Here is a 22566-nt window from a genome sequence, read left to right on the forward strand (position 1 = left end):
CTGGTATTAATGAAGTCACCAAGAGCTGTTGTTCTTCTCCTTGGATAGGCAGCATTTGTCTCTCTCGTTGTGACAAAATTGATTGCACACAACAATGTTTTCTAATGAAGAAATATAAAGCAAAGCCTTAAGAGAATGGCAGAAGTTAAAGTGTTTTGTAGCAGGCAAGGAGTTGGAAATAAATGATAAAAGCAGCAATTTATTATAAATGTTAGAAGATTGACTCCCCTTCTTTGCTCTTTTGCCCAAAGGATGGTTCACACTGTATTAAACATCCCACAAAGAGTTTTAAAGCGTTATAAAGCATAATGAAACCCAATGATAAAAGGCAAAACAATTAATTAATTAAACACAACAATAAAAGGCAAAATAATAAATGATAACATAAAAGTAGTTGCAGTTGTGGTTTAATAAAGTGATTTTGGGGATTATTGTTAACAAAACCTTAGATTTGATTTTTTTGGGGGGGGGGGCAATGGGAGCAGGGGTTTATAATGAAATATCCTCCAAGAGATTTTGGAACTTTGTGATCATTACTATCACATAATCTCACGCTGTTCCTGTATAAGATTTCCTGGCTTCCCATGAAGCACAGGTACTTTTTATGAAGTCAAGATTTGATGCAAAATAGCCTATAAGTCAAACACAGTCTATGCTATTCTACCATTACTATTGGCTAGTAAGCCAACTTAAAAAACAAACAAACAGGAAAGTCTAAGTTAATGGAAAATTTGCTTGCTTGTTTTCTGTCACATTGCAAGGAAGAGCAATAGGGCTGCAAGTGTGGCCAAAAGTCGTGTTCTTTACTACCCTGGTTTGTTTGAAAGCTGTTAATCAGCAGTGAGGAACCTCCAGTCTGGAACCCAAATTAGGCCTGGTAGAGATCTGAACTAGGCTTGTGAGGACATCTTCCTCAAAGCACACCCACCTGACATCAAGTGTGGGACAGGTAAAGATGTCACTGGGATTGGCTGAACTAGGGAACTAGTGTTAACAGATTTCAAAAGGACTGCTAATGGCACCCAGCAGCTGATTGGCACCATGCCTTCCAATGAGTTTTCAGCACCCATCACTTGAGATTAATTCCTTTGAAGGTGATTTATCAGCTAATGAAGATGTACACAGGAAGGTGATGGACAAAAGATGAAGGTCTCTGTATGAGAGGCCGGGCAGAAAAGATCCCTCAGGGTGGGAGGCTGAGGGAAGAGGGGGAGACTCCCAGGTGAGAGCTGGGAGGGCTCATTCTTCTATGATAAGGTATAAATGTGATAAAAGGCTTGGTATTATTATCCTCTTTTTCTCTTCTTCTTTTCTTTTTCTTTTATCTCTCTTTTTGGTTTCTTCCCTAGATTTCTTATATTAGTTTGGCTTTTATTGTTTTTATGTTGAAAATTTTCAATAAAAATGATTATAAAATAGATGATTTATCAGCTGACTGGCACTGACAATACACCTTCAAGGAAATTCACTCTGTACACCAGTCTGTCTCTCTACAGACAAGGAGCTTCTTTGAAGATATCATCTGATGTCATAATTCCATCAGGTGATTGATAGGTGCCCCCCACCTGTCATGTATGGTTCACCCCTTCTGTTAACCATTATTTTCTGGTCTGGATGAAATGGGATAATCTAGGTAATGGAGGACTTCCTGGTTTGTTTGCTGCCAAAGGATGGACATATGTATGTCCCAAATGTTTGTTTCTGTCGCTGTTTATTAACTCACTCATAAGCAGCTTTCAGGGAGCACAGAACTCTCTTTTAAACAGAAGCAATGCAGAACAAAAACAATGCAGTTACCAAATACCACTACAATAAAACTAGGGTGACAGAAACATCAGGACAAATCAGGTTCTAATTGTGCCAAGCACTGATCAAGAACTTACGAGTGGCTAACAGTGTTTGATTTCAGTTTATTATCCTGAGCTAACTTTTTATCACAGAGGATAATTTTAGCAGATTGCACACATTTATCTAACTCCCATACAAATCAGTCATTCACAATGAATCATGTTGAGCCCCCCATTATGAATTATTATCTTGATTTAGACTTGCAAATAAAAAATATTTAATCTTACATTCAAATATCAATCTGAAATCACGTTTTATTTTGTGTCATGCCAGGTAATTTGAGTATAAAAAAACTTTTGTTCAGACTAGCTTTTCCAATTTATTTATTGAAAAGTTTTGGGGTGTTTTGTGACTCCTTTAATTTCCAATACAAAGAGGTTGTGTGTGTATCCAGGTTTGGATATGCTAAGTTCCAATTTATGGACAGATGCCCAAAAGGTAATGTCTGAAAGATGGGCAGAAATTTTATTTGAAGTGGGTGAAAGGAGACAGCCTGAAACACCAGGATAGATTGTGCATCAGCAGCATTCTGTAGATGGCAATCAATGTTGAAAGTGGCTGAGGTTAAATGGACATCACTGATTGATTCTGTTCTGATTAAGTGGAGAGTAGAAAGAACAGGAAGAAACTGCACTGTAGAATTAAGCAACCTGCACTCTAAGCTAGGAATATAGATATACATGAAAACATTTAAGCACTTGTTCTGTGACATGTCTGGTGCTTCTTGGACACACTGTTGAAAGATTTAGTTTTTCACTTTACTTGACAATTCTTGACTCAGCCACCAGGTGTACAGCACTTACCTGACAGCGTATGTCATGCGGTCAGGACGTATGGCTCTCATCATACACAGCTGCTGCAAAGCAGACTTATTCTTCCATTCCTGAGGAAACTTTTCCTTTTCAGGGCATTCAGACTCCACAAACTTTTTCCAGCGTTTGGCAGAACCCTCAATATCCCGGTCCAAGTTGCGGAATTGTTCCATGGATGACAGTGCCTGGAAGAAGAGAGCTGGCCATTACTTAGAATGGGAAGCCCCACATGGATGGTACTTCCTGGAGCTGCTTCCTGAAAATTCAAGTGCCAGGAGCCCTTCTGAGGCTGGCACTATCTTTATTTTTCATTAACATATTTATTGAAACATATTCATAGGTATACAAAAATGTATACCCATTTCCCAGTTATCTTTCTATAATATACTAAGATAAAGCAACTACTTAGTCTAAAAAAGAACAAAGTTGAAAGAAAGAAAGAAAGAAAGAAAGAAAGAAAAGGGAAGCCCTCCCCCCCAAAAAAGAAAGAAAATGGGAAAGAAGGGGGGAACTAAAGAAAGACAGAAAAGAGTAAAAGGACTCTCAGCTCTCTGCCTGCAGCTACATATAATACTCATTCCTTAAAATCCAACCATTCTATCTTCCATAAACCAGTATTTTTTCAATCTTCAATTCCCCATGTCACAAGTTCATTTTCACAAAAGGTCCATAAGAAATTTCCAGTCCTTAACAAATGTCAGTAATGATTTTTCTCTAATTAAACATGTTACCTTTGCCATCTCAGCCAGATTCAGCCAAGGTCAGCACTATCATTCAGCACCTGATTTATATTTTTTAAAGTAAACATCTTACTACACTTCTTTCTTTCAGGGGGGAAAAGAGTGACTGTGGGTCTCTGACATTTTTTTATTGCTGCAGAATTTTATGGAATCTCTTTGCAAACCTGTTTCTGTGTTGTTCTCCACAACACCCAGACTTCCTTGCACTGCTCCGCTGCTACATGGCTTTGGAATTGTGTATCTTTTTGCACAGGGACACTCAGAAATAACACCAAGGCTTGAAGCTTTAAAACAGGCATCCCCAAACTGCGGCCCTCCAGATGTTTTGGCCTACAACTCCCATGATCCCTAGCTAACAGTGGTCGGGGAAGATGGGAATTGTAGTCCAAAACATCTGGAGGGCCGATGTTTGGGGATGCCTGCTTTATAACAACCAACACACTGCTGATTTCTCCCCCATCTCTAGGATCCATAGAACCAAAGCATTTCTTGCTTGCTTCTTCTTCCCAAAATGCCCTCTTAATTTATCGCTCCATCAGAAGATGTGAAATGGATTAAACTACAATCAGGCTACGCCAAAGGAATGAATCCTTCAAAAATGTGACAGACATGTGGATCCAAGCCAAGACTATATGAAAATGAAGTGTTTGGTAATAATGGGGGTGTTTTTAAAAGAGTATTTATTAAAACAATTATATACCACCTTCCACTCAAAATTCCAAGGAGGGCTTAGGATAACTAATAAATACATTATAATAGTAAAGAGCATCACTAAAAACAAATGCAGCAGGAAAAAATACATCAGATGTAAAAGCATAGGGAAATTTAAAGAGTTTTGGCTACCACCTGAGACACATTAGCAAATGAGACAGATGAGCACCCCTGGGAAGAGAGTTCTACAAGAATGGTGCCACAGCTATTTGCCTAATTTCAGATGTGGGGGGCGGGGTTTAAGAAAAAAGAGACTAACTACAGCAGAAAAGTGTGTGTGTGTGTGTGCGTGTGCGTGTGTGTATCACTTCCTCTGTTTTGGAGTAAAAGCAAACCCGTCTTCAGTGACCCCACTTCCCCTGCCCCCCGCCCCCCACAAACCCCACTCTCAGGTGACTGGGCAGGAAAAACAGTCTCTCAGACACTGTGGATTTTTGAGGGAATATTTACTGAAAGCATTCGCCACAGGCACCGTAAGAAATACTGGAAGATGCAGCATTGGTGAACTCCCCATATATAATCACCAGGTAGCAATTGTTTGTGTTCTAGAATTTGAACATTTGCTGGCCTGCAAAGAACCTTGTAAATAAACACCTTTCCACAACTTTCCATTAATCAGCAGTGGGAGATCCGAACAGCTACATGGTCTTATTTATGTTAGTTTCGGATCACTGTGTTCTGCATAAAATGTGATCAGGATAGACAACCAGTACTTCTCAGGTGTTCATACATTGCAATCTGCCTCTGTGCTTATAACTTAAGAATATAGCATGGAAGGATCAGGATGGAGAATCTAACCCCACCCCTCTCCAGTATCCTTGCAGCTCTTCAAAGCTGTCTGAAAGCTAGGAAAGAATATTGACATGGAGTGCTAAGACAACATCATCAAGCTAGAATGTAATGGGGCTCATACTGATGGAAAACTATTCCATTTGGGAAGCAAGCTGTTAACTCAGAGGATTGGTATAAACAATGGATTATTTGCTTTCCTCCAGACCACATTTTGTTTTATATAATTCATTTGCCGGAGTTGGCTCTTTGTTTGGCTGCATTAACTGAATTATTCAACTCATGAGCACAAGTCTAATGAAAGTAAAAATAAAGCCATGATGGGTATGTAAAACTTCAATCAGCATGTCATGCAAGATCTACATTTTAATCACCCTTATTACTATTATAACGTCTGACAAGCTCACTAAGTCTGCCCACGCCAATCATTTCTCAGATTATCTTCCTACTATGCAATTTCTTTTACAGAAATCTAGAGCATAATTAATTTATATGATACTTTGAAGACATGTCCATGCCCCGTTCTAGACTATCAGCCCCGTTAACGAGACACTGGTGAGTCTTAAAACCTATGGCTCTAACTCTGCAACAGGAATTCAATGAGACTTCTACTGAATTCCTGAGAGGCATATAAGTGATCTGATCTCAATAAAACCAGTCATCTGTAAAGGATTTCACTTGTCCATGATTGGTAGGCAGCCTTAAGGGGGGAGGAATGTTTAGACAAATGCATTCCCTCTCTCACTGAAACTAGTTGATCCACTTCCAGGTTATCAAGGGATGGTTGTGCTCCTGACTGAAATACCACTTCCCATCTGATCAGGGCCGGCTCTAGGTAGACCCCCGGTGGCACTGCGCCCTGCGAGGGCGGGGGCGCCGGAGCGATCTCCACCCCTCAGCGCCAGGGCGGCCGACCTGCTCAAGACTGCCCCGCATCTGATCCCTGTTTTTACCTGCTACCTATACATATGTGCCTTGTTACATACCTAGGACCAAGCTGCAAACACTGATGACCTGTAGTTGTAAAGATTTTCTATAACAGGATTGAGAGTTCAGTTTGGATTCTGAAAATTTATACTTGTGTACTCAGAGGCACCCTGTCCCTTAACTCCAAGTGGTGTTTACTCTACCATCTTGTAACAGTGAAGTTACTACTACTACTACTACTACTACTACTAGAATTTGCAATCTGCCTTTCATCCATAGATCTCAGGGCAGAGTTCACCCCTAGCTTTCACATCAGCACACCTTTAATTTGTTTCTGCTTTTGTACATTGACAGGGTGGGGATGTCTTTATCCTATGCTAACTTGTTCACATCTTTGCTGCAAGTAGATTAGGAATGGTTTAAGGACTCCAATCAGTGTGAAGCTGGTTTGAGAAATGACACATCAAACAGTAGTATCTTATAACAAAGCACAGGATGCATATGCATTTTGGATAATGTCATCTGAACACAGATAAAAAAATCCAGCTTGGGAAACACAGTGAGTGCACAGCAAACACAAGCATGAACAGAGCCTAAGAGTACTGTACAACTATTTCACCTGGCCCTAGTTGGGGGACCTTTGAATTCTAGTAAAAAATATGGAATAGATCCTGCAAATCTACCGCTGGCCACCACTGTTCTAAAAAGGATCTAGCTTTTCAAAAGGGAGGGATTCAGTTATGACGCTGATACTACACTAATATTTTAAACATGGGTACTCAAGTAAACTGTAGGCCAGTCTTATCAGACCATCTTGATCAAAAGATTGTGACAGCATTAGCAAAAAATATCATTGTGCATTGCATATATTCAGCAGATTGTGTCAAAATCAATCGTCAACAAGAATAGAAACTTAACAGAACTACAGAGTACACAGGGCGGGAGAAAGAAGGGCCTTTGTCAAGGAAATACTGGTTTTTCTTCAATGCGAAATACATGAATTGCTATTTTATCTTTTAGCCACACACACAATCTTATCATCTGCATTCTGCAAAATTATAAATACAACATTAATATGCATCTTTGTCTCTGCAGCCGTTCTCCTCTTGAAAGCTGAATCCACTATTTAGAGCTCATTATTCAACACCACGTTTATTAAACAATGCCTTTTCAGTTGCTTTTTCATATCTACATAATGAATATTCTTCCTCTTCAGAAATAGAAGATGAAAATGATTGGGCTTGGGGAGGGGGCTAGGGTGGAAAGATTAATCCAAGCTAGCCAGGTGTATCCTCAACTCATTACAAGCAGCTTCTCTCTTCTTGGCTGAGCCATTTACATTCAGAAAAGAAAGCATAACAGAAATGAAGAAAGGGCCATGCTTTCCATGCAGAAGGTCTTTAGGTCTTTAGCTGGGGAAGGGTTCATGCCTGAAATCCTGAAGAGCTGCTGCAAGTCAGTGTGGACAATACTGAGTTAGGTGGACCAGTCATCTGAGTTCATATAAAGACAGCCCACTACATGGGAAAACTCAAGACTGGGAACTGGGTCTTTCTGTCAATGAATTCAGGTGTCTGGAGGCAATACTGATAAGGGAGTCATAATAAGATGGGGGGGAATAAGGATTAAGATACATTAGGGCCCTGGCAGGGTCAGAAATGGGAACCATGGGTGCCTTACCTGTGGCAAGAAGAATAAACAAAAGAAGCTACACATGGCAAACATGTTTGATGTTAACCTGTTGGTTCTTTGTTTGGGGAGGCAGAAGGGAGGCTTTCAGGAGCTGTGGCAGACCAGATATAACAAACAGACTTGCCACTCACTGTCTACTTGTCGCATAACCTTAAACTCTTAAGAAAAGATTATTTCTCATTATATCCTCCACTGTAGAATAAATTGGAATCTGAATAAGGTAGCAATAGCAGGTATTCATCTCTCAGCACTACATTTATTACTGTGCAGGGGGGGAAGCAGCATTGGTGGTTGAAGGCTCCAAAGAGCTCTCCATCATGAAGCTGGTTTAGCTTTTTGCCTTTTCAGTTCATCAACAACCACCCTAGGTCTCTCTGTCTCCCTCTCTCTCTCTCTCTCTCTCTCTCTCTCTCTCTCTCTCTCTCTCTCTCTCTCTCTCTCTCTCTCACACACACACACACACACACACACACACTTCATTAGTGGGTAAAGGGCTTGAGAGATTTCTGCTGAGAAATGTGTATTTAAAGCTTCCAGTCATACATTGCAAACATCAAGGTGATTTTTTTAAAAAAAGAAAAGAAAGCCAGCTACATTATTTTATTTATTTTTTACTGGCCCTTAATCGAAGTCCTAGGGTGGGTTACAACATGATAAACAGAATATACTAAACAGTAAACAAAGCAACTAATAAAATTCTGTGCAGAAAGTGAGCAATCACTGCACGTTCCACAACGTGTGGATAAATCAGATATTCCCTTCATGGTCCAGACTATGACACACAGAGGAATATGAAACAGAGAAGGCACTGAGGTGGAGAAGTACAACTGCAGTTCTGAAATCTGCAGCAACATCAAAATCCCAACCCTAAAAAACTAAGCAGGGCAGGAACCCATCATAGCTTAGGGCTGCTGTGGAAGCATGAGAGAAAGGAATGTCCTTCAAGCAAGGAATAAGATGATCAGAGCCACACCTCATAGAAGACAATCTGGTAACAAGCCCTTGTTATGCACCTCATCACCTGAGATGCAACTTTACTTCCCACATTTTTGCTGGCTATAACATAAAATACAAACTACAGTGTGTGTGAATGAGAAGCTTTATGCACAGTACTCAAACCAATAAAAATTTATAAAACCAATAAAAATTTAAATATAAAAACCCAACGCTGGCTTCTACTGCATAACTAAAACATATTTTAAAGTTATTTATACAAGGCTAAAAATGAAATATTGGTCTGTCTAAATTTCTGCTGAACCAAAGATTAATGGACTAGGTGTGTTTGTTCCCCCAAACAACTTTTTGGGGAAAGTTGAGTGAGGCTATTTTAGTCTCGGAGTTTTAGCAACTTTCTTGGAACAGGGCAGCCCTAAGCAGAGAGAGCTAGACAGCCTGGACACATCCAACCTGAATCACAGTGACAACTTGGCAGGAGCTCGAATCCCCCACAGAATGCAGCAGGGTGTGCAAACCACCTCCGCCTTCACATTTGATTTCTTAAAAAAATACTTTAGAAACTGCTAGGGAATGATTTATAAGAAGAAGAGAAGGAAGAGCCCTAAGATTATTCATCAAGGAGTGGCAAAAAGTAAGGGAAAAGGTAGGTGTTATTCCCCCCCCCCCGGAAGATGTCCAGATCTTGTAGTTGAGATCTTTTGCCTTATGTACTATCTTATATCGTTTTGATTGATTGATGGCATTTTATTATACTTGGTTGCCTTAAGATGCTGTTCACTGCTTTGGGCTGAAAAGTGATATATATACCTGTAAATGAACAGTAGCAATAATTATGTTACTGTGGCTGACATCACAGTTCCTCTCTGCTCTTTTAAGATGCAACCATCTCTCTTCATTGCTTTATGATTAGAAACTAATCTGAAGTAGATTTCTAACTGAAGGTTTCACAGGCTTCCCTGGTTTAGGGACACTAGGGCAGGAAAGTCTCTCTGGGGCTCCTGAGAAATTTCTATTGAGATTATCCTCAGGAAGAGACAGCACTAGCAAAAACAAAACAAAAAACCCACATTGTGTACACGCATGCGCGTACAGACACACAACTCCCACATTTCCTTCTCTGAAGAGAGAAGCAAACAATTGGACCATGATAACCCAATTATTTAAATATCCCACTATCAACAGGGAAATTATACTTTCCTTTTAAAAGGATAGTAGGCACTCTCTAGCTCCAAACCTGCTCCAAGTCTCACCCTGAGGACAATCCAAGTAGGGTTGCCAGACTCAATAGAGGACAGGACTTCTGTGCCTTTAATTGCCCTGCTCTCTTTTGAGTCTGGAAACCTTAAAGAGAAACCAGCAGACTCTTTGTTTAATTTCCAAGCAAAGGGTCTGCTGGTTTCTCCTTAAGGTTTCCAGACTCAAAAGAGAGCAGGGCAATTAAACGCACAGAAGTCCTGTCCTCTATTGAGTCTGGCAACCCTAAATCCAAGGGAGAGGGGAAAATCACATCCAAACAGGCCTAATATCTTTGTTACTTGATATGGTCTTACAGAACGTTCCCCTGCAGGGCTGTGATAACTTTTGCTAAGTTCCCCAAAGGCAATGCATGCACACCTAAAGCCATGTTCAGCTTTAATTGCTTTGCAACAGAAGCTTGCTTGGCTTGGGGATTTTGGCCTTGTTTTCATTTTCTCATTTCAGGGTTGACCCTGTAATTCAGAAGTCTTCAAAGAGCTGCAAAGTTATTCCTATTCTCTCCCGACTGCGTAACAGTAGGACTAGGTCACCTGCAAAGAATACATTCAAGTCGCAAGTCATTTAGACACAGCCCTAGATTTTATGACTATTCCAATGGGGTCAAAACATCACTGATATAGTTTGAAGTGACTCTGTCTGAGGGTGCTTCCCTGCTTTACACCTCTCTCTTGTTTGATTGCCTTTGTTTCCGATCCATATCCTGAATTTGATGGATTGGAACACAGATATGATGAGACTGTATATATTTTTGCCAATTCCATTTTGTAACAATTTAAGGCTCAGCTCCAAGTTGTCAGATAGAGTCAAACACTTTTCTGAAGTTGATGAAGCGGGAAAGTATTTCCCCCTTTTAGAAAGAAAGAAAGAAAGAAAGAAAGAAAGAAAGAAAGAAAGAAAGAAAGAAAGAAAGAAAGAAAGAAAGAAAGAAAACATTGAAAGTCTTATTGTAAATATGTGATCAGTTGCTCTTTTTCCTGGGAGGAAACCAATTTGGTTTTCGTGGATCGTTTTTGTGCTTCGTTAGGTTCTACACATTATCCTTTTGTGGAGGACTGTGCAAAACACTTTGCTGATATTGCTGTTAAAATGCATAATTCTGAAGGTCCTTGGCGGTCCACTTCAGCTTTATTGTTATCGTTTAAAAGGTTGATATAACCAAGTTTCTGCAAAATGGTGCACTTGGAAGGTGACAGGAGACTGTGTATTTTAAAAGAACCCTTCAAGAATAATCTCAATATTATATTTCAACATTGTACTTGTAACTGCTTAAGGACATTTTTTTTATTCCAGTGTTCCATACTATCAGAGAGTTGGAGGCGACTATGTAGGTGAGCCCACTGCCCCTCTAGGTCACTGCTTCCGTTGTTCCATTGTTAATCTGCTCTTATCATTAAGATGTTTCTCCTAATAAAAACATAAGCAGAGCCTGCTAGCCTATCTAGTCCAGTATCCTGTTCTCACAATGGCCAACTAGATGTGATGGGAGGCCATCAATCAAGACCTGAGCGCAGCAGCACTCTCTCCACTTGTGATTCTCAGAAACTGACATTACATACTGTGGGCGTATCCACCACACATTCAACCAGTGAAGGCTGGCCCATTAGGGCAAATGGAGCACTGCCCAGTGCCCCATCAACCTCGGTCTGCCTTCAGACAGCTTACACTTGCTTGCCTTATTTCGTACATCCAGTCCAGAGGGTGGCAATGGCTATCCACTTTAGTCCCTCAAGTGTTGCCCTTGTTGAAATCAACAGGGTGGGGGAATGGGGGGTAAAACTAGAATTTGTTGGCTCTGCATGTCATTGGCTGTAGGTTTACTACAGTTGGCCTCTGTGCCTTCTGCCTCACCAGTTCCAATGGGCACCAACCATCTCTACATCCAATGTACATTTAAAGCATGTGACCTCCTGCAAACAATCCTGGGAACTGTAGTTTCCACACACACAGCCACAATTTCCAGGACCCTTAAACTATAGCTCCCAAGATTCTTTGGAGGTACTTGTGTGCTTTAAACGTATGGTGCGCTTTTGGGTGTGCTCCCAATGCATAGTGTGGGCCTGCCCTATGTTAATTCAAACATCACCAGGCACTAGGAAAATGGGTAAATGCCCTCAACCATTATGTTGGTAGCATTTCATGAAATCAGGGAAAGGCAAAAGAACCCAAAGAGAGAACAGTTCTCAAAGAACGCAAAACCCTAAGAGTTTTATTCTGCAGTACTTTTTACTAACTTCATTCTTTGTGGCCAAGCAATGCCATCATCCCCTGCTTCACTTGAACGATTTGGTCCTGTTGGGTTCTGGAAAGGGCCAACATAACTGACAAACTTTTTTTTAAAATGGAAGATTAGGCTACATTTAATAGAAGATACTATCCATTGATCAGGACGCAGGTGGCGCTGTGGGTTAAACCACTGCTGATCAGAAGGTCAGCGGTTCGAATCCCTGCGACGGGGTGAGCTCCCATTGCTCGGTCCCAGCTCCTGCCAACCTAGCAGTTCGAAAGCACGTCAAAGTGCAAGTAGATAAATAGGTACCATTCCAAGTGGGAAGGTAAACAACATCTCCGTGTGCTGCTCTGGTTCGCCAGAAGTGGCTTTGTCATGCTGGCCACATGACCTGGAAGCTGTACGCCGGCTCCCTCGGCCAATAACGCGAGATGAGCGCCACAACCCCAGAGCCGATCACAACTGGACCTAATAGTCAGGGGTCCCTTTACATTTACTTTATTATTCATTGGTTATACATATAAAAGACTTTACGAGTTAAAAACAGCTACCTTGATGCCACCCCACGACTGACTTGACAAAAAGTCTACTGGACTGGTGACTCCTGGCTGGGCTGGATATCTTAGCAGGAAGTCAAGTTCCGTGGCATTAATTTCTTTATTCATCAGAAGTATCTGCAATGACAAACCCACATGGCACTGCAGGAAGTTGCAAGGATTTCCTGAAGAAAAGGCTTTTGTTTGCAGGGGAGACCAAAAAATAAAAAGTAAATTCCAGCAAGATTCTACCCAAAGGCAAGACATTCATGAATATTAGGACTGGTGCTAGAATTGCAGACATTTTGTACTTAATTCCTTCCTTTTGAATTTACATTTAAAGATGGACCTGAAATAATTTAAGCAATCAATAACCTTTACAAATAAAAGCACCAGTATAACCTATAGATGGGGAGGATTCCAGTTCGCTCCACGTTTGGGAACAAACCTAGCCACTTTGCCTCCTTAGGACCAATGTGCAGATTAGAACATATTCCAAATAATCAGCAAACCAATCTGTGCATTGGTCCATACTGTACTTACAAGGTTGCCCGAGGGCCACCTTTCTCTTCCTTTAATATTTTACAGCTGCTTAGAGCAGCTCACATCTCCTCCATGGCCATGCAGCCAAAAATATATCTTTTTAAAATGCTCCCTGGAGCATTTTACTTCATACTGTGTACAGGGGAATCCCCACTTAAGCAGGGGTTCTGTTCCTGGCCGCCATGTGCATCAGCAGGACACACACAAGTCCCTTCCAGTCCACCCCAGTCCACCCCACTCCATCTCCGTTCCACCCCACCCTCTTTCAGTGGTCATGCACGACTCAAATGTGTGCAAGTGGGGAGTTGTCTGTAGTCACTTTCTGGAGAATTGTATGGAGAAAATGATGGCTGCCCCCATGTACCTATGGGGGAAGTATTTTCTTTTTCCATACAAACATTTCCTGGTGGCCACAGAAGAGGGATTTACTGCTCTAAGCAGCTGTAAAATATTAAAGAAAAAGAGAGGATATCAGGTAAGTACTTTAAAAACAGACACACCTGGAGGGGGGAGGGCAATATGGAGCTGGTTTTGTGAGCACATGGAACTAGCACAGGACAGAAAGATTGCTCTGTCAATCCCTAGTTGTACACATAACTTGTATATGGATATGAAGGTCTGTCCATTGGACAAGTCACAGACATTTCTACTCTGTAGGTCAGTGGGTCCCAAACTTTCTTCCCATGGAGCGCTTGATAATTGATGGAAATCTTGGAGGACCACTTATTTCTGCTTGCGGTAGCAACTGTAATGTGCTGTAGTCGATGCTGTATGATGCTCAGTTGTATTTTTACAGACACAGTTTGGGAACCCCTAATGCAGGTGATGAGCAGAACATTGCCACAGAGTGAGTGTGGCTCACCGATCATTACTGCAGAGGGTGCTATGAGGGAATAACCAATTTACCTGGAAAGTGACTTGGGCCGTGTAAATCAGTTTGTCACATTCAAACAGCCCCCGAGTTGTGTACTGGAACACAGAGCTGGTGATGCTATCAATAAGGTTGGCTACTCGCTCTTTTAGGTTTTCATCTGGCGAGGCTCTTGCAACAGCTTTCTGAAAGACAACACTGAATGCCTAAATGTGAAGAGAAAAAGAGAGACAGGGAGAAATGAATTACATGAGACACTACAATAATACCTCAAAACATTCCTGGCTTCAGTAATACAATGCTCACTCCATCCAGCCTTGGAAAGTATGGGCAAAACATTATCCATCAATGGGATTGAAAAAGTTGGCAGATAGCACGAGAAATCTCCCTCTCCGTTGTCAATCTCTTTCAAAAGAAAAAGTTCCCCTTGCTTCCCTTCAATTGGACATGTGCAGGATATAAACTGAGATTCTGTGGGTGCAACTAGACAGGGTATGAGTGATATGCAATTTCAGGAACGCATATGCATGTCTCACAATGCCTTGGTCAGAATTTGAGCAACCCAATTTTCAGTTTTTAAAAAAATATTAGAGGTTTAATGTTAAAAAATTCCTTCAGTAGCACCTTAAAGACCAACTAAGTTTTTATTTTGGTATGAGCTTTCGTGTGCATGCACACACGAAAGCTCATACCAAAATAAAAACTTAGTTGGTCTTTAAGGTGCTACTAAAGGAATTTTTTAATTTTGTTCGACTCAGACCAACACGGCTACCTACCTGTAACTAGGTTTAATGTTGTGTCACACACTGCAGTCTGGATGCAAGGAAGGTAAGGCAATATTAAAGAGGGCCAGTCCGGTTTCTTCTTGCTGTGCTTGCAACCTTTAGCTGTGCTTTTTAAAAAACAGAACTACCACCAAAGTGGGAGGAAGCAAGGCAGAGCAAGTCTCATACTATGGGAACCAGCCTGGAGTGACATTCCCACTCAAACTATATGGCAGATTCAGCTTGTGTCTTCAAAAAAATAGTTCCGGGTTGAAAGTTTAGAATTGATCTTTTTCACTAAAATTGGGGTGGGGGTAGCAGCAAGTTTTTTTTCAAGTAACTGATGTTCTCAGAATTTTATCATAATGCTGCAGCAATGGGATAATTACTGGTTTGTTTGTTTTCTCTTTCTGTGCCATTCTTAAAGCCACATGCTTTCCAAGTAAAGATCTGTCAATCTCCTAACTCCCTGAACTTAGCTCCCTAGCCTGTTCATTCTCTTCTTGCCAATAGATCACCATCCCTGCCGTCACTGGAACTCATCTTCAGTTTTGCTCTAGCTAAGTTTTCTCCTTGGTCCCTCCCTTCTTGCCTTCACCCCACATTGTTTCACCACCCTGACCCATCATAAGGCTCCCTATCCAATTGACACGCTGCCTCTTTCCCAACTTTATACAGCCTCTCCTGTCCTTTGGTTCTGCCACAGCACTCTTTCCCATCAGTCAATTCATCAGTTTTGTATCTCTTGTTATTTTAGTCTTATAGCTGAAAATTTGAGGCAGGGGAGGCTAGCATTTTTTGGTCCAAGGGCCACATTTGCCCTTGGCCAATCCTCCAGGGGCTGCATGGCAGCAGTGGATGGGGCTTAAAGTGGATGGAGCCACTCCATTGTCTTGCATGCACACTCTCACATGCATGCACAGAGCATCTGGCTCCTCAGCTGTACAGGTCAACTGAGGGTGGAGGTTACTGTTCCCTGTCCATCCACCAAATGATCAGCCCAATGACTGCAAAGGGGGTGATTTGCATCCTCATCAGGGTACTGGTCTTTGCCCACCCCATCAGCGTGTGTAATTTATGTTTGTCCACATTGCCAAAACTGGTGGGATCTTGCTTGGTGTGTGTGCAGAAAATCTGCAGATCCAGTCTCCAAACAGGAGCACGTCACCTCTAATTTAAGGGGTGATTCAAGTTATATCTGAATGTTGTAACTTCATAATCTTTATATTGTAGACAAATAGAAACAAAATTTGTCAAATGTAAGCTTGTCTGTTTCTGGAAAATAATATGAGCATTTCATTAATGATTTCCAACTAAGACACACATTCTGTTTTGTCCATGTCTCTTTCAAAGATATTCCACAGAACAGAATGCCTAGCCCAAACCAGATAAAGAAAGTAAATGAAGATATGAATATCTATAACACAAGGTTTTCAAAGACAGACAAAATATTCATTTTCCCTAGGCAACAGAAATGACACTTCTCTGAAAATGATTATCTGAAGGACACTGGCCTCCCTGGGGAAAATGCTCCTCTCATTATATCATCTCTAGAGGAAACTCAGAAGATAAACTCCAGTAAAAATCTCAAATAAAAAAATATTGCCTGCAGCCAAACCAATGGACACATGCTGTCCCAGGCCATAGGAACTGAATGTTTCATAAAGGCTAGAGTTGGGATTATTAGAAAGAGAAAAACAAATGAGAAAGAAACACATGTAAGTCTTCATCACTTGAATAAGGGGGGGAAATACTATAGGAAAAATCATTGAATGTGTTTTCAGATGGTAAAAACTGGTTCTCAAGTTAAATTCCAGCTGGAAAATAGTTGTTTCTTAGGATTTGAAGAGCCTCAGCAAGTAAAATATTACTAGTTTATAGCAACACAACGTCTAGACATGCAACATCACTATATTACTCATAGGACAGTTTTTTCCTTCATTGTTCTTAAAAGCTCTCTGAGTTATTGCAAAGGCCTATTTAATTCTCGTGGGGGGTTGATATGATAAATTTTGAAACCAATGTTTCAGCAATCTTCTGTAAAGCAGCCTTTATCTTTGATTCAGCAGATTTCTACAAGTGCCTTCAAATCTACTGAATCAATTGATTCAAAGAGACTTCTTAATTAGCCCAGCACGTCCTGCAGGCTGTAAAAGGTTTCCTTTTGGTAAGATTTGCAGCTCAAAATCTGGGGCCAGGTTACTCCCCTCTCCAGTGCTACTTACATGACAGGAAAAGATGCATGAGAACCTTCTTCAGTCTGAAGACCACATTCCCTACCTTCTGGAGGCCAGGTGGCTAGTGAACAGGTCCAGAAGCAAAATATTTGACCCTGACATGTTAAAGGTTCTGCATGCACATACAGCCTCATCCAGCCAAACCAGGGGTATTCCAAGGACACCTTCCACTCAAGGAAGACACAGTGCAGGGCTGGGACGGGTGTGAGCAAGGGAGAGGAGAGGAGATGCAGCCTAGTGAGAGCCCAACGGGCCAGGAGGAGGGGCCTCAAAGGTTGCATCCAAACCCTGGAAGTGAGGTGCCTCACCCTCTCTCTTCTTCTTTTTTAGAAGACTGCAGGAACACACAAGCCATGGAACAGTCTGGAAAGCACTTTAGAAAATGAAATGCACAACATTTGAATATGCAAAAGATTGCACAGGCATGGGAAGGTTGCACATCTTGTCATCAACAGGCACCACCCTAGGATGTGCCAGTAACATTCGTATAACCATCTTACACAGAAAACTCAGTGGCAAATGAGGTTCTTTTAGCTCAAGGGGAGAATCACATTTCATTAGCAATATGTAACTGCAGCTTGATATCAAGCTCCCTGCAACCTGAAGGGAAGACTGTGGATCTTTTGTAACCAAAGTGTCGCACAGCACACACATTTCTTTAGTATTTTAAGTCCGTACAAGCTCTAGGACACAATGATCTGTAAAAAGATTATGTGTGGGATGTTGGTTTTAGATCAACATGGCTATATTAAATGGGTGTATCAATAACTAGTAGATACTAAAATTGGTCTATTACGGGCACAGGCACATCGAGTGAAGTCATTGTATGGGCATGGCTTTTTTCAGTAAATCTGTTCTCAGAAAGCACACACAACCTGTCACAGATCACATTGCCTTTACTTTACAGAATGCTGCTTCTGAAAGAGGAATTTCTTTTGTAAGGCTGCATTATTTATTTAAATATTTCCATCCTGCCTTTCTATACCTAGGTATACCCAAAGCAGTCTTCAAAGCGAGCATGGCACAGCATAGTGAACTAAAATACAAGGTTAAAATATGGAGGTTAAAGTAGGGTTATAGGGAGCATAGAACGCCCTTGTTACAACAGCTCCACTCGATACCGGCCTGTTTCCAGAAACCATTCAAATACTGGTTTTGACCTATAAAGCCAAATACAGCTTAGGTCCAGGCAATCTGGAAGACCTTATTCCCTCATATGAACATATTCAGGTTCTGATACCATCAGAGGAGGTTCTTCTCTCAGTTCCACCACCCTCACAGGAACGCTTGGTAGGGATATGGGAGAAGGCATTCTCGATGGGTGCTCCCAGACTTTGGAACTCCCTCCCTAGAGTAGCTAGACTGGCTCCTTCCTTGTTGTCCTTCCACCATCAGGTGAAGAACTTATTCCAACAGTGTTTGGGGAAATGACTGCTTTTAATGAAAGAGCTGATGCCATGATGTTTTTATTGAAATTATCTGTATGTTTTTAATAGATTACAGATAGATTTGTTTGTTTTTAATGAATTAAAACAATTATTTTTAGCTCTTATTTTATCTGTAAGCTGCCTTGAGTCCCTATTAGGGAAAAAGGAGGAGGAGGAGGAGGAGGAGGAGGAGGAGGAGGAGGAGGAGGAGGAGGAGGATCAACAACAACAACAACCAAAAAAACGGACCAGAAAATAGCAGGAGTAAAAAAAACCACCTGAAGGGCATAATATAAAGAGTTTTAGAGAAAACATTAAAAACAGGTAAAGGATTCACATACTACCAAAAAATTAGGTGCTGCAACCCAAATGCTTCTCCCTCTTGTTCAGAAGCAAAAAGCGAAGAAAAATATTGAGCGGGTTCATAGGGGAGGAAGCAATTCCTGAGATCTGTTGGTCCCTGGCTGCATAGAGCTTTAAAGGTCAAAACCAGCAATCCTGTAGTACAAATGCTTAGCGGTTAAAGTACAGAGAAAGTAAAGAGGCACTGAAATCCAGCTGTCACTATATTTGAAAAGCAATGGGGTACTCCTACAATTTGACTCATAAGATTTAGCACAATTTGAACTGCCTGGGAAGTTGGAGGAAGTCCCCAAACACATAAATGCTGTACCTTCAGGGAAAACTGGTACATGGGATGAATGGTATTGAGGTCATTCATGATAAAGTACAGCAAGGAGGCACGAGCTGCTGCAGGACGGTAATGCTCCCTTGCCTCATTAATCTTTGTTTCTGTCACCTTCGATTCCTGGACCTAGAGGAAAGGAAAGGCAAATCCAACCATGAAGATGTAAGACAACCACATTCATCTGTGCAAACTTTGTTTCCATAGAGATGGCATAAGCTCAGCTGATTGGTTTAGACATAACAACATGCCATGTGTATCAAGAGTACCTCCTCTCTCCTCACCTGCCTACTTCTTCCAGCATTTAAAAGCTCCAGTAATGTAAAATCCAAGAAATGGAGAGGAAAGGTGTTCAAATGTCATCTCACTCCCAACTTGGTCATCAAGAAACTTAAGGTGGTATCTGGCTCCACAACAAAACTCCCCCTCCCTCCCCACGCTCTCCTCTCATAGGCACTCAGGGTTTCCCCCTGTTGGAAGTGTTGGGATACAACTCACCTTGCACTGGAGGCTGATTTTCTGTATGAAAAAGAAGAGAGAGGGGGCGGGGGAACTCTGAAGTTTCTTAGACTGTGCTTTCTGACCTAACCTGTACTGACCTTCGCACAGATGCTAGGCTGATACTTAGGATTGCTCACTTCATTTTCTAAGCCCTTCTTTATCCTGACTTTGGGAGCGTAGACATCTTTTGTGTGTCTCCTGCTGAGACGCAAGAGCATGCCTGCTATCAAGCTATCAGAAAGGTATTTCCTGTAGAATCTTTCCTGTCCAACAAGTATTTCCTGTAAACATGGATTTCTTATTTTCCTAGACTCTCATTGTGATCATATCCAAGATAACCTCCAGAGCAGGTTTGGGGAGAGAGGAGAGGGACAGAAAGTTTTGTTGTGCAGCCAGAAGTCCTTGTAGTAATGGAATTCCTTTGCTGGATACCATCCTGATTTCCAACATATTTCTTCATTCATTTGCAAGTTCCTCAGAAACCAATGTCTGAAATGTTTTCTTGTGAAATGTTTAAGTTTTTTTAAAAACAACAACAACTTTGATACATTGAATCTGAATTCTGAAGTTTACCTCCTTTGTAATGAAAATAAAAAATCCTTCCAGTAGCACCTTAGAGACCAACTAAGTTTGTCATAGGTATGAGCTTTTGTGTGCATGCACACTTCTTCAAATACCTCTAGTGGTGTTCTGTTATTTTCTCTTTGGGGTCTGTCTTGCAGCAAGTTGTCTCTGGGTATCAGTCTGGCTCTGTTGATCTGTTGTTTAACTTCATCGGGTGGATATTTTAGTTCTAAAAAGGTTTGCTGTAGATCTCTTAGGTGAGAGTCTCTGTCTGTAGAGTTGGAACAGATGCGGCTGTAACGTAGGGCCTGGCTGTATACAATGGATTGTTTGGTATGTTTGGGATGGTAGCTAGAAGCATGTAGATATGTTTGTCGGTCAGTTGGTTTTCGGTATAGGGTGGTGCCTATACGACCATCCTGTATTTTTATAGTAGTGTCCAAAAAGTGTATTTCTTGCATAGATTGGTTCATTGTTAGGTTGATGGTGGGGTGAAATTCATTGAATGTCTGGTGGAAGGTGTCCAGGGTCTGTTGACCATGTGTCCAGATAATAAAAATATTGTCAATGTATCGCAGGTACAAGAGAGGTTTGAGTGGGTAGGAGTTTAGGAAACGTTGTTCTAAATCCACCATGAAGATGTTGGCATACTGTGGGGCCATGCGGGTGCCCATTGCTGTGCCGCTGATCTGGAGGAACAGGTCATCACCAAATTTGAAGTGGTTGTGGGTAAGGACAAAATGGTATCTGAAGAAGTGTGCATGCACATGAAAGCTCATACCTATGACAAACTTAGTTGGTCTCCAAGGTGCTACTGGAAGGATTTTGTTATTTTTATTTTGACTGCGTGAGACCAACACGGCTACCTACCTGTAACTAGTCCTTTGTAATGTTTTATTTTGAAATCTTTAAGATAATATTTAAGTTTGGTAGAGCATGAGACTCTTCATCTCAGTGTCATTGGTTCAAGCCCCATGTTGGGCTAAAGATTCCTACATTCCAGAGGGTTAGACTAGATGATCCTCATGGTCCCTTCCAAATCTATGATTCTATGTTGCTTTGAATGTAAACTTTATATTTGACTTTCTTCAGTAATGATTTATCCTAGATTGGTGTACCGCTTTGAGATTTTTTCCTTTAAAATATAAAGCAGTATAGAAATGAAATGAATAATAATAATAATATTTTCCCACATCTTATAGTACAGAAGTGTGCAATGCCTTTTTACAAAATTACTTGGCAAGAAATTCCAAAAGAAGATTTATGATGCACTAGCCCCTACAAATATACATTATGTATATGTTTAAGAACCACCCATACAAACAGCATGGGAACTTCTATAGTCTGTACATAGATACAGCTTGGAATTACATGCTCCTATGGCTGCAGAAAGCTACTTGTATGTGAAAGATGCAACTGAAATTTGCAAAACAAATTATGTGTGTCAGATGACTATCAAAGAGGATGGTTTTAAAAGACAGATTTTTACCCAGGGGAGCCACATCAATGCCAAACTGCTGGAATTCCTGCCAATTTAATCTGGACCACATAAACTTCAGTGGATCCTGTCATGCCGCCTCTGCTAAAATCCAAGTTTAATTGAGTTAATGTAATGCATGTTGAATTAACTGAAGTTAAATAAAAAGCCTTGGTATTAAACTGGAATGGTTTAAGGCATCTTATTATAGTGCTAAAGTTTTATGGTCTTTACATTGGATACTGCTATTTGTATTTCACTTTAAATTGCCCATTTAATGCCCATCTATTCTGAAGCAGGAAGATTCCTAGACTTGACCAGAACAGAAGTGTGTGTGGCCTCCTAATGATTTCTAGTCTCCAAGCAGAACAAAATGACCTAAGATAATTTTTTTAAGTTCTAATAAACTCCCTAGCTCTTAAGACAAAATGTATATGCAGGGGTTGTTCCCCGCATATCCACCCAGACCCAGTTTGTATTTTTACCTTTTCTTCTATTTCTGCAGCTGTCTGTTTGGTGACTTCTAGATTTTCCACTAGAGCTGTATCCCCTAGGAAGTTCCCTGAGGCAGAAGAGAGGCGGGACAGCAAGTTGTCTTCCAAAGTTTTCAAAGTTATTTTGAATCCATTCTGCTGCTTTGTGAGATCAGACTGTAAAGAGTTGAGGTACAGACCCCCACAAAACACAAAATACATTAATGCCTTGATTTCCACAGCAAGCATTTTCCTAACACCAGCACGAGAATATTTTTTCTGTAGACTTTTCCGCAAAACCACCCACTCTCTATCTTTTTCTCTCTCTCTCTGTTTCTCTTGTGACACCCACCCACCCACATAGAGGGGGGCGTGCAACACTGAATAACAACAACACACTTGTCTGGACAGAGAGATTCATGTGTAGAGACCTCCGACTTTTGTGCAGCAGAAATGTAGCATACTGTACAAAGGTAAGAAGCACACCCATTCCTCTGCACACTTTTGCCACTGGCATGTGGCCTCTGG

The 22566-nt window shown here is 41.1% G+C and overlaps 1 protein-coding gene across 2 annotated transcripts in view; it reads right to left on the bottom strand.

The window, feature by feature from the left end:
- DNAH9 (dynein axonemal heavy chain 9) overlaps positions 1-22566 on the bottom strand; it is a 190399-nt gene that overhangs the window by 32219 nt on the left and 135614 nt on the right. For both annotated transcript variants that reach the window (XM_088661670.1, XM_035104728.3), the window contains exons 56-60: positions 22051-22215; positions 19012-19152; positions 13946-14116; positions 12512-12634; positions 2652-2845 (exon numbers count right to left, since the gene is read on the bottom strand). In XM_088661670.1, coding sequence (XP_088517796.1) covers positions 2652-2845; positions 12512-12634; positions 13946-14116; positions 19012-19152; positions 22051-22215 — 794 coding nt within the window. The remainder of the gene's footprint in view (positions 1-2651; positions 2846-12511; positions 12635-13945; positions 14117-19011; positions 19153-22050; positions 22216-22566) is intronic.

The sequence above is a fragment of the Zootoca vivipara genome, chromosome 2 (genome assembly GCF_965207765.1).
Source record: "Zootoca vivipara chromosome 2, rZooViv2.hap1.1, whole genome shotgun sequence".
NCBI lineage: Eukaryota > Metazoa > Chordata > Lepidosauria > Squamata > Lacertidae > Zootoca > Zootoca vivipara.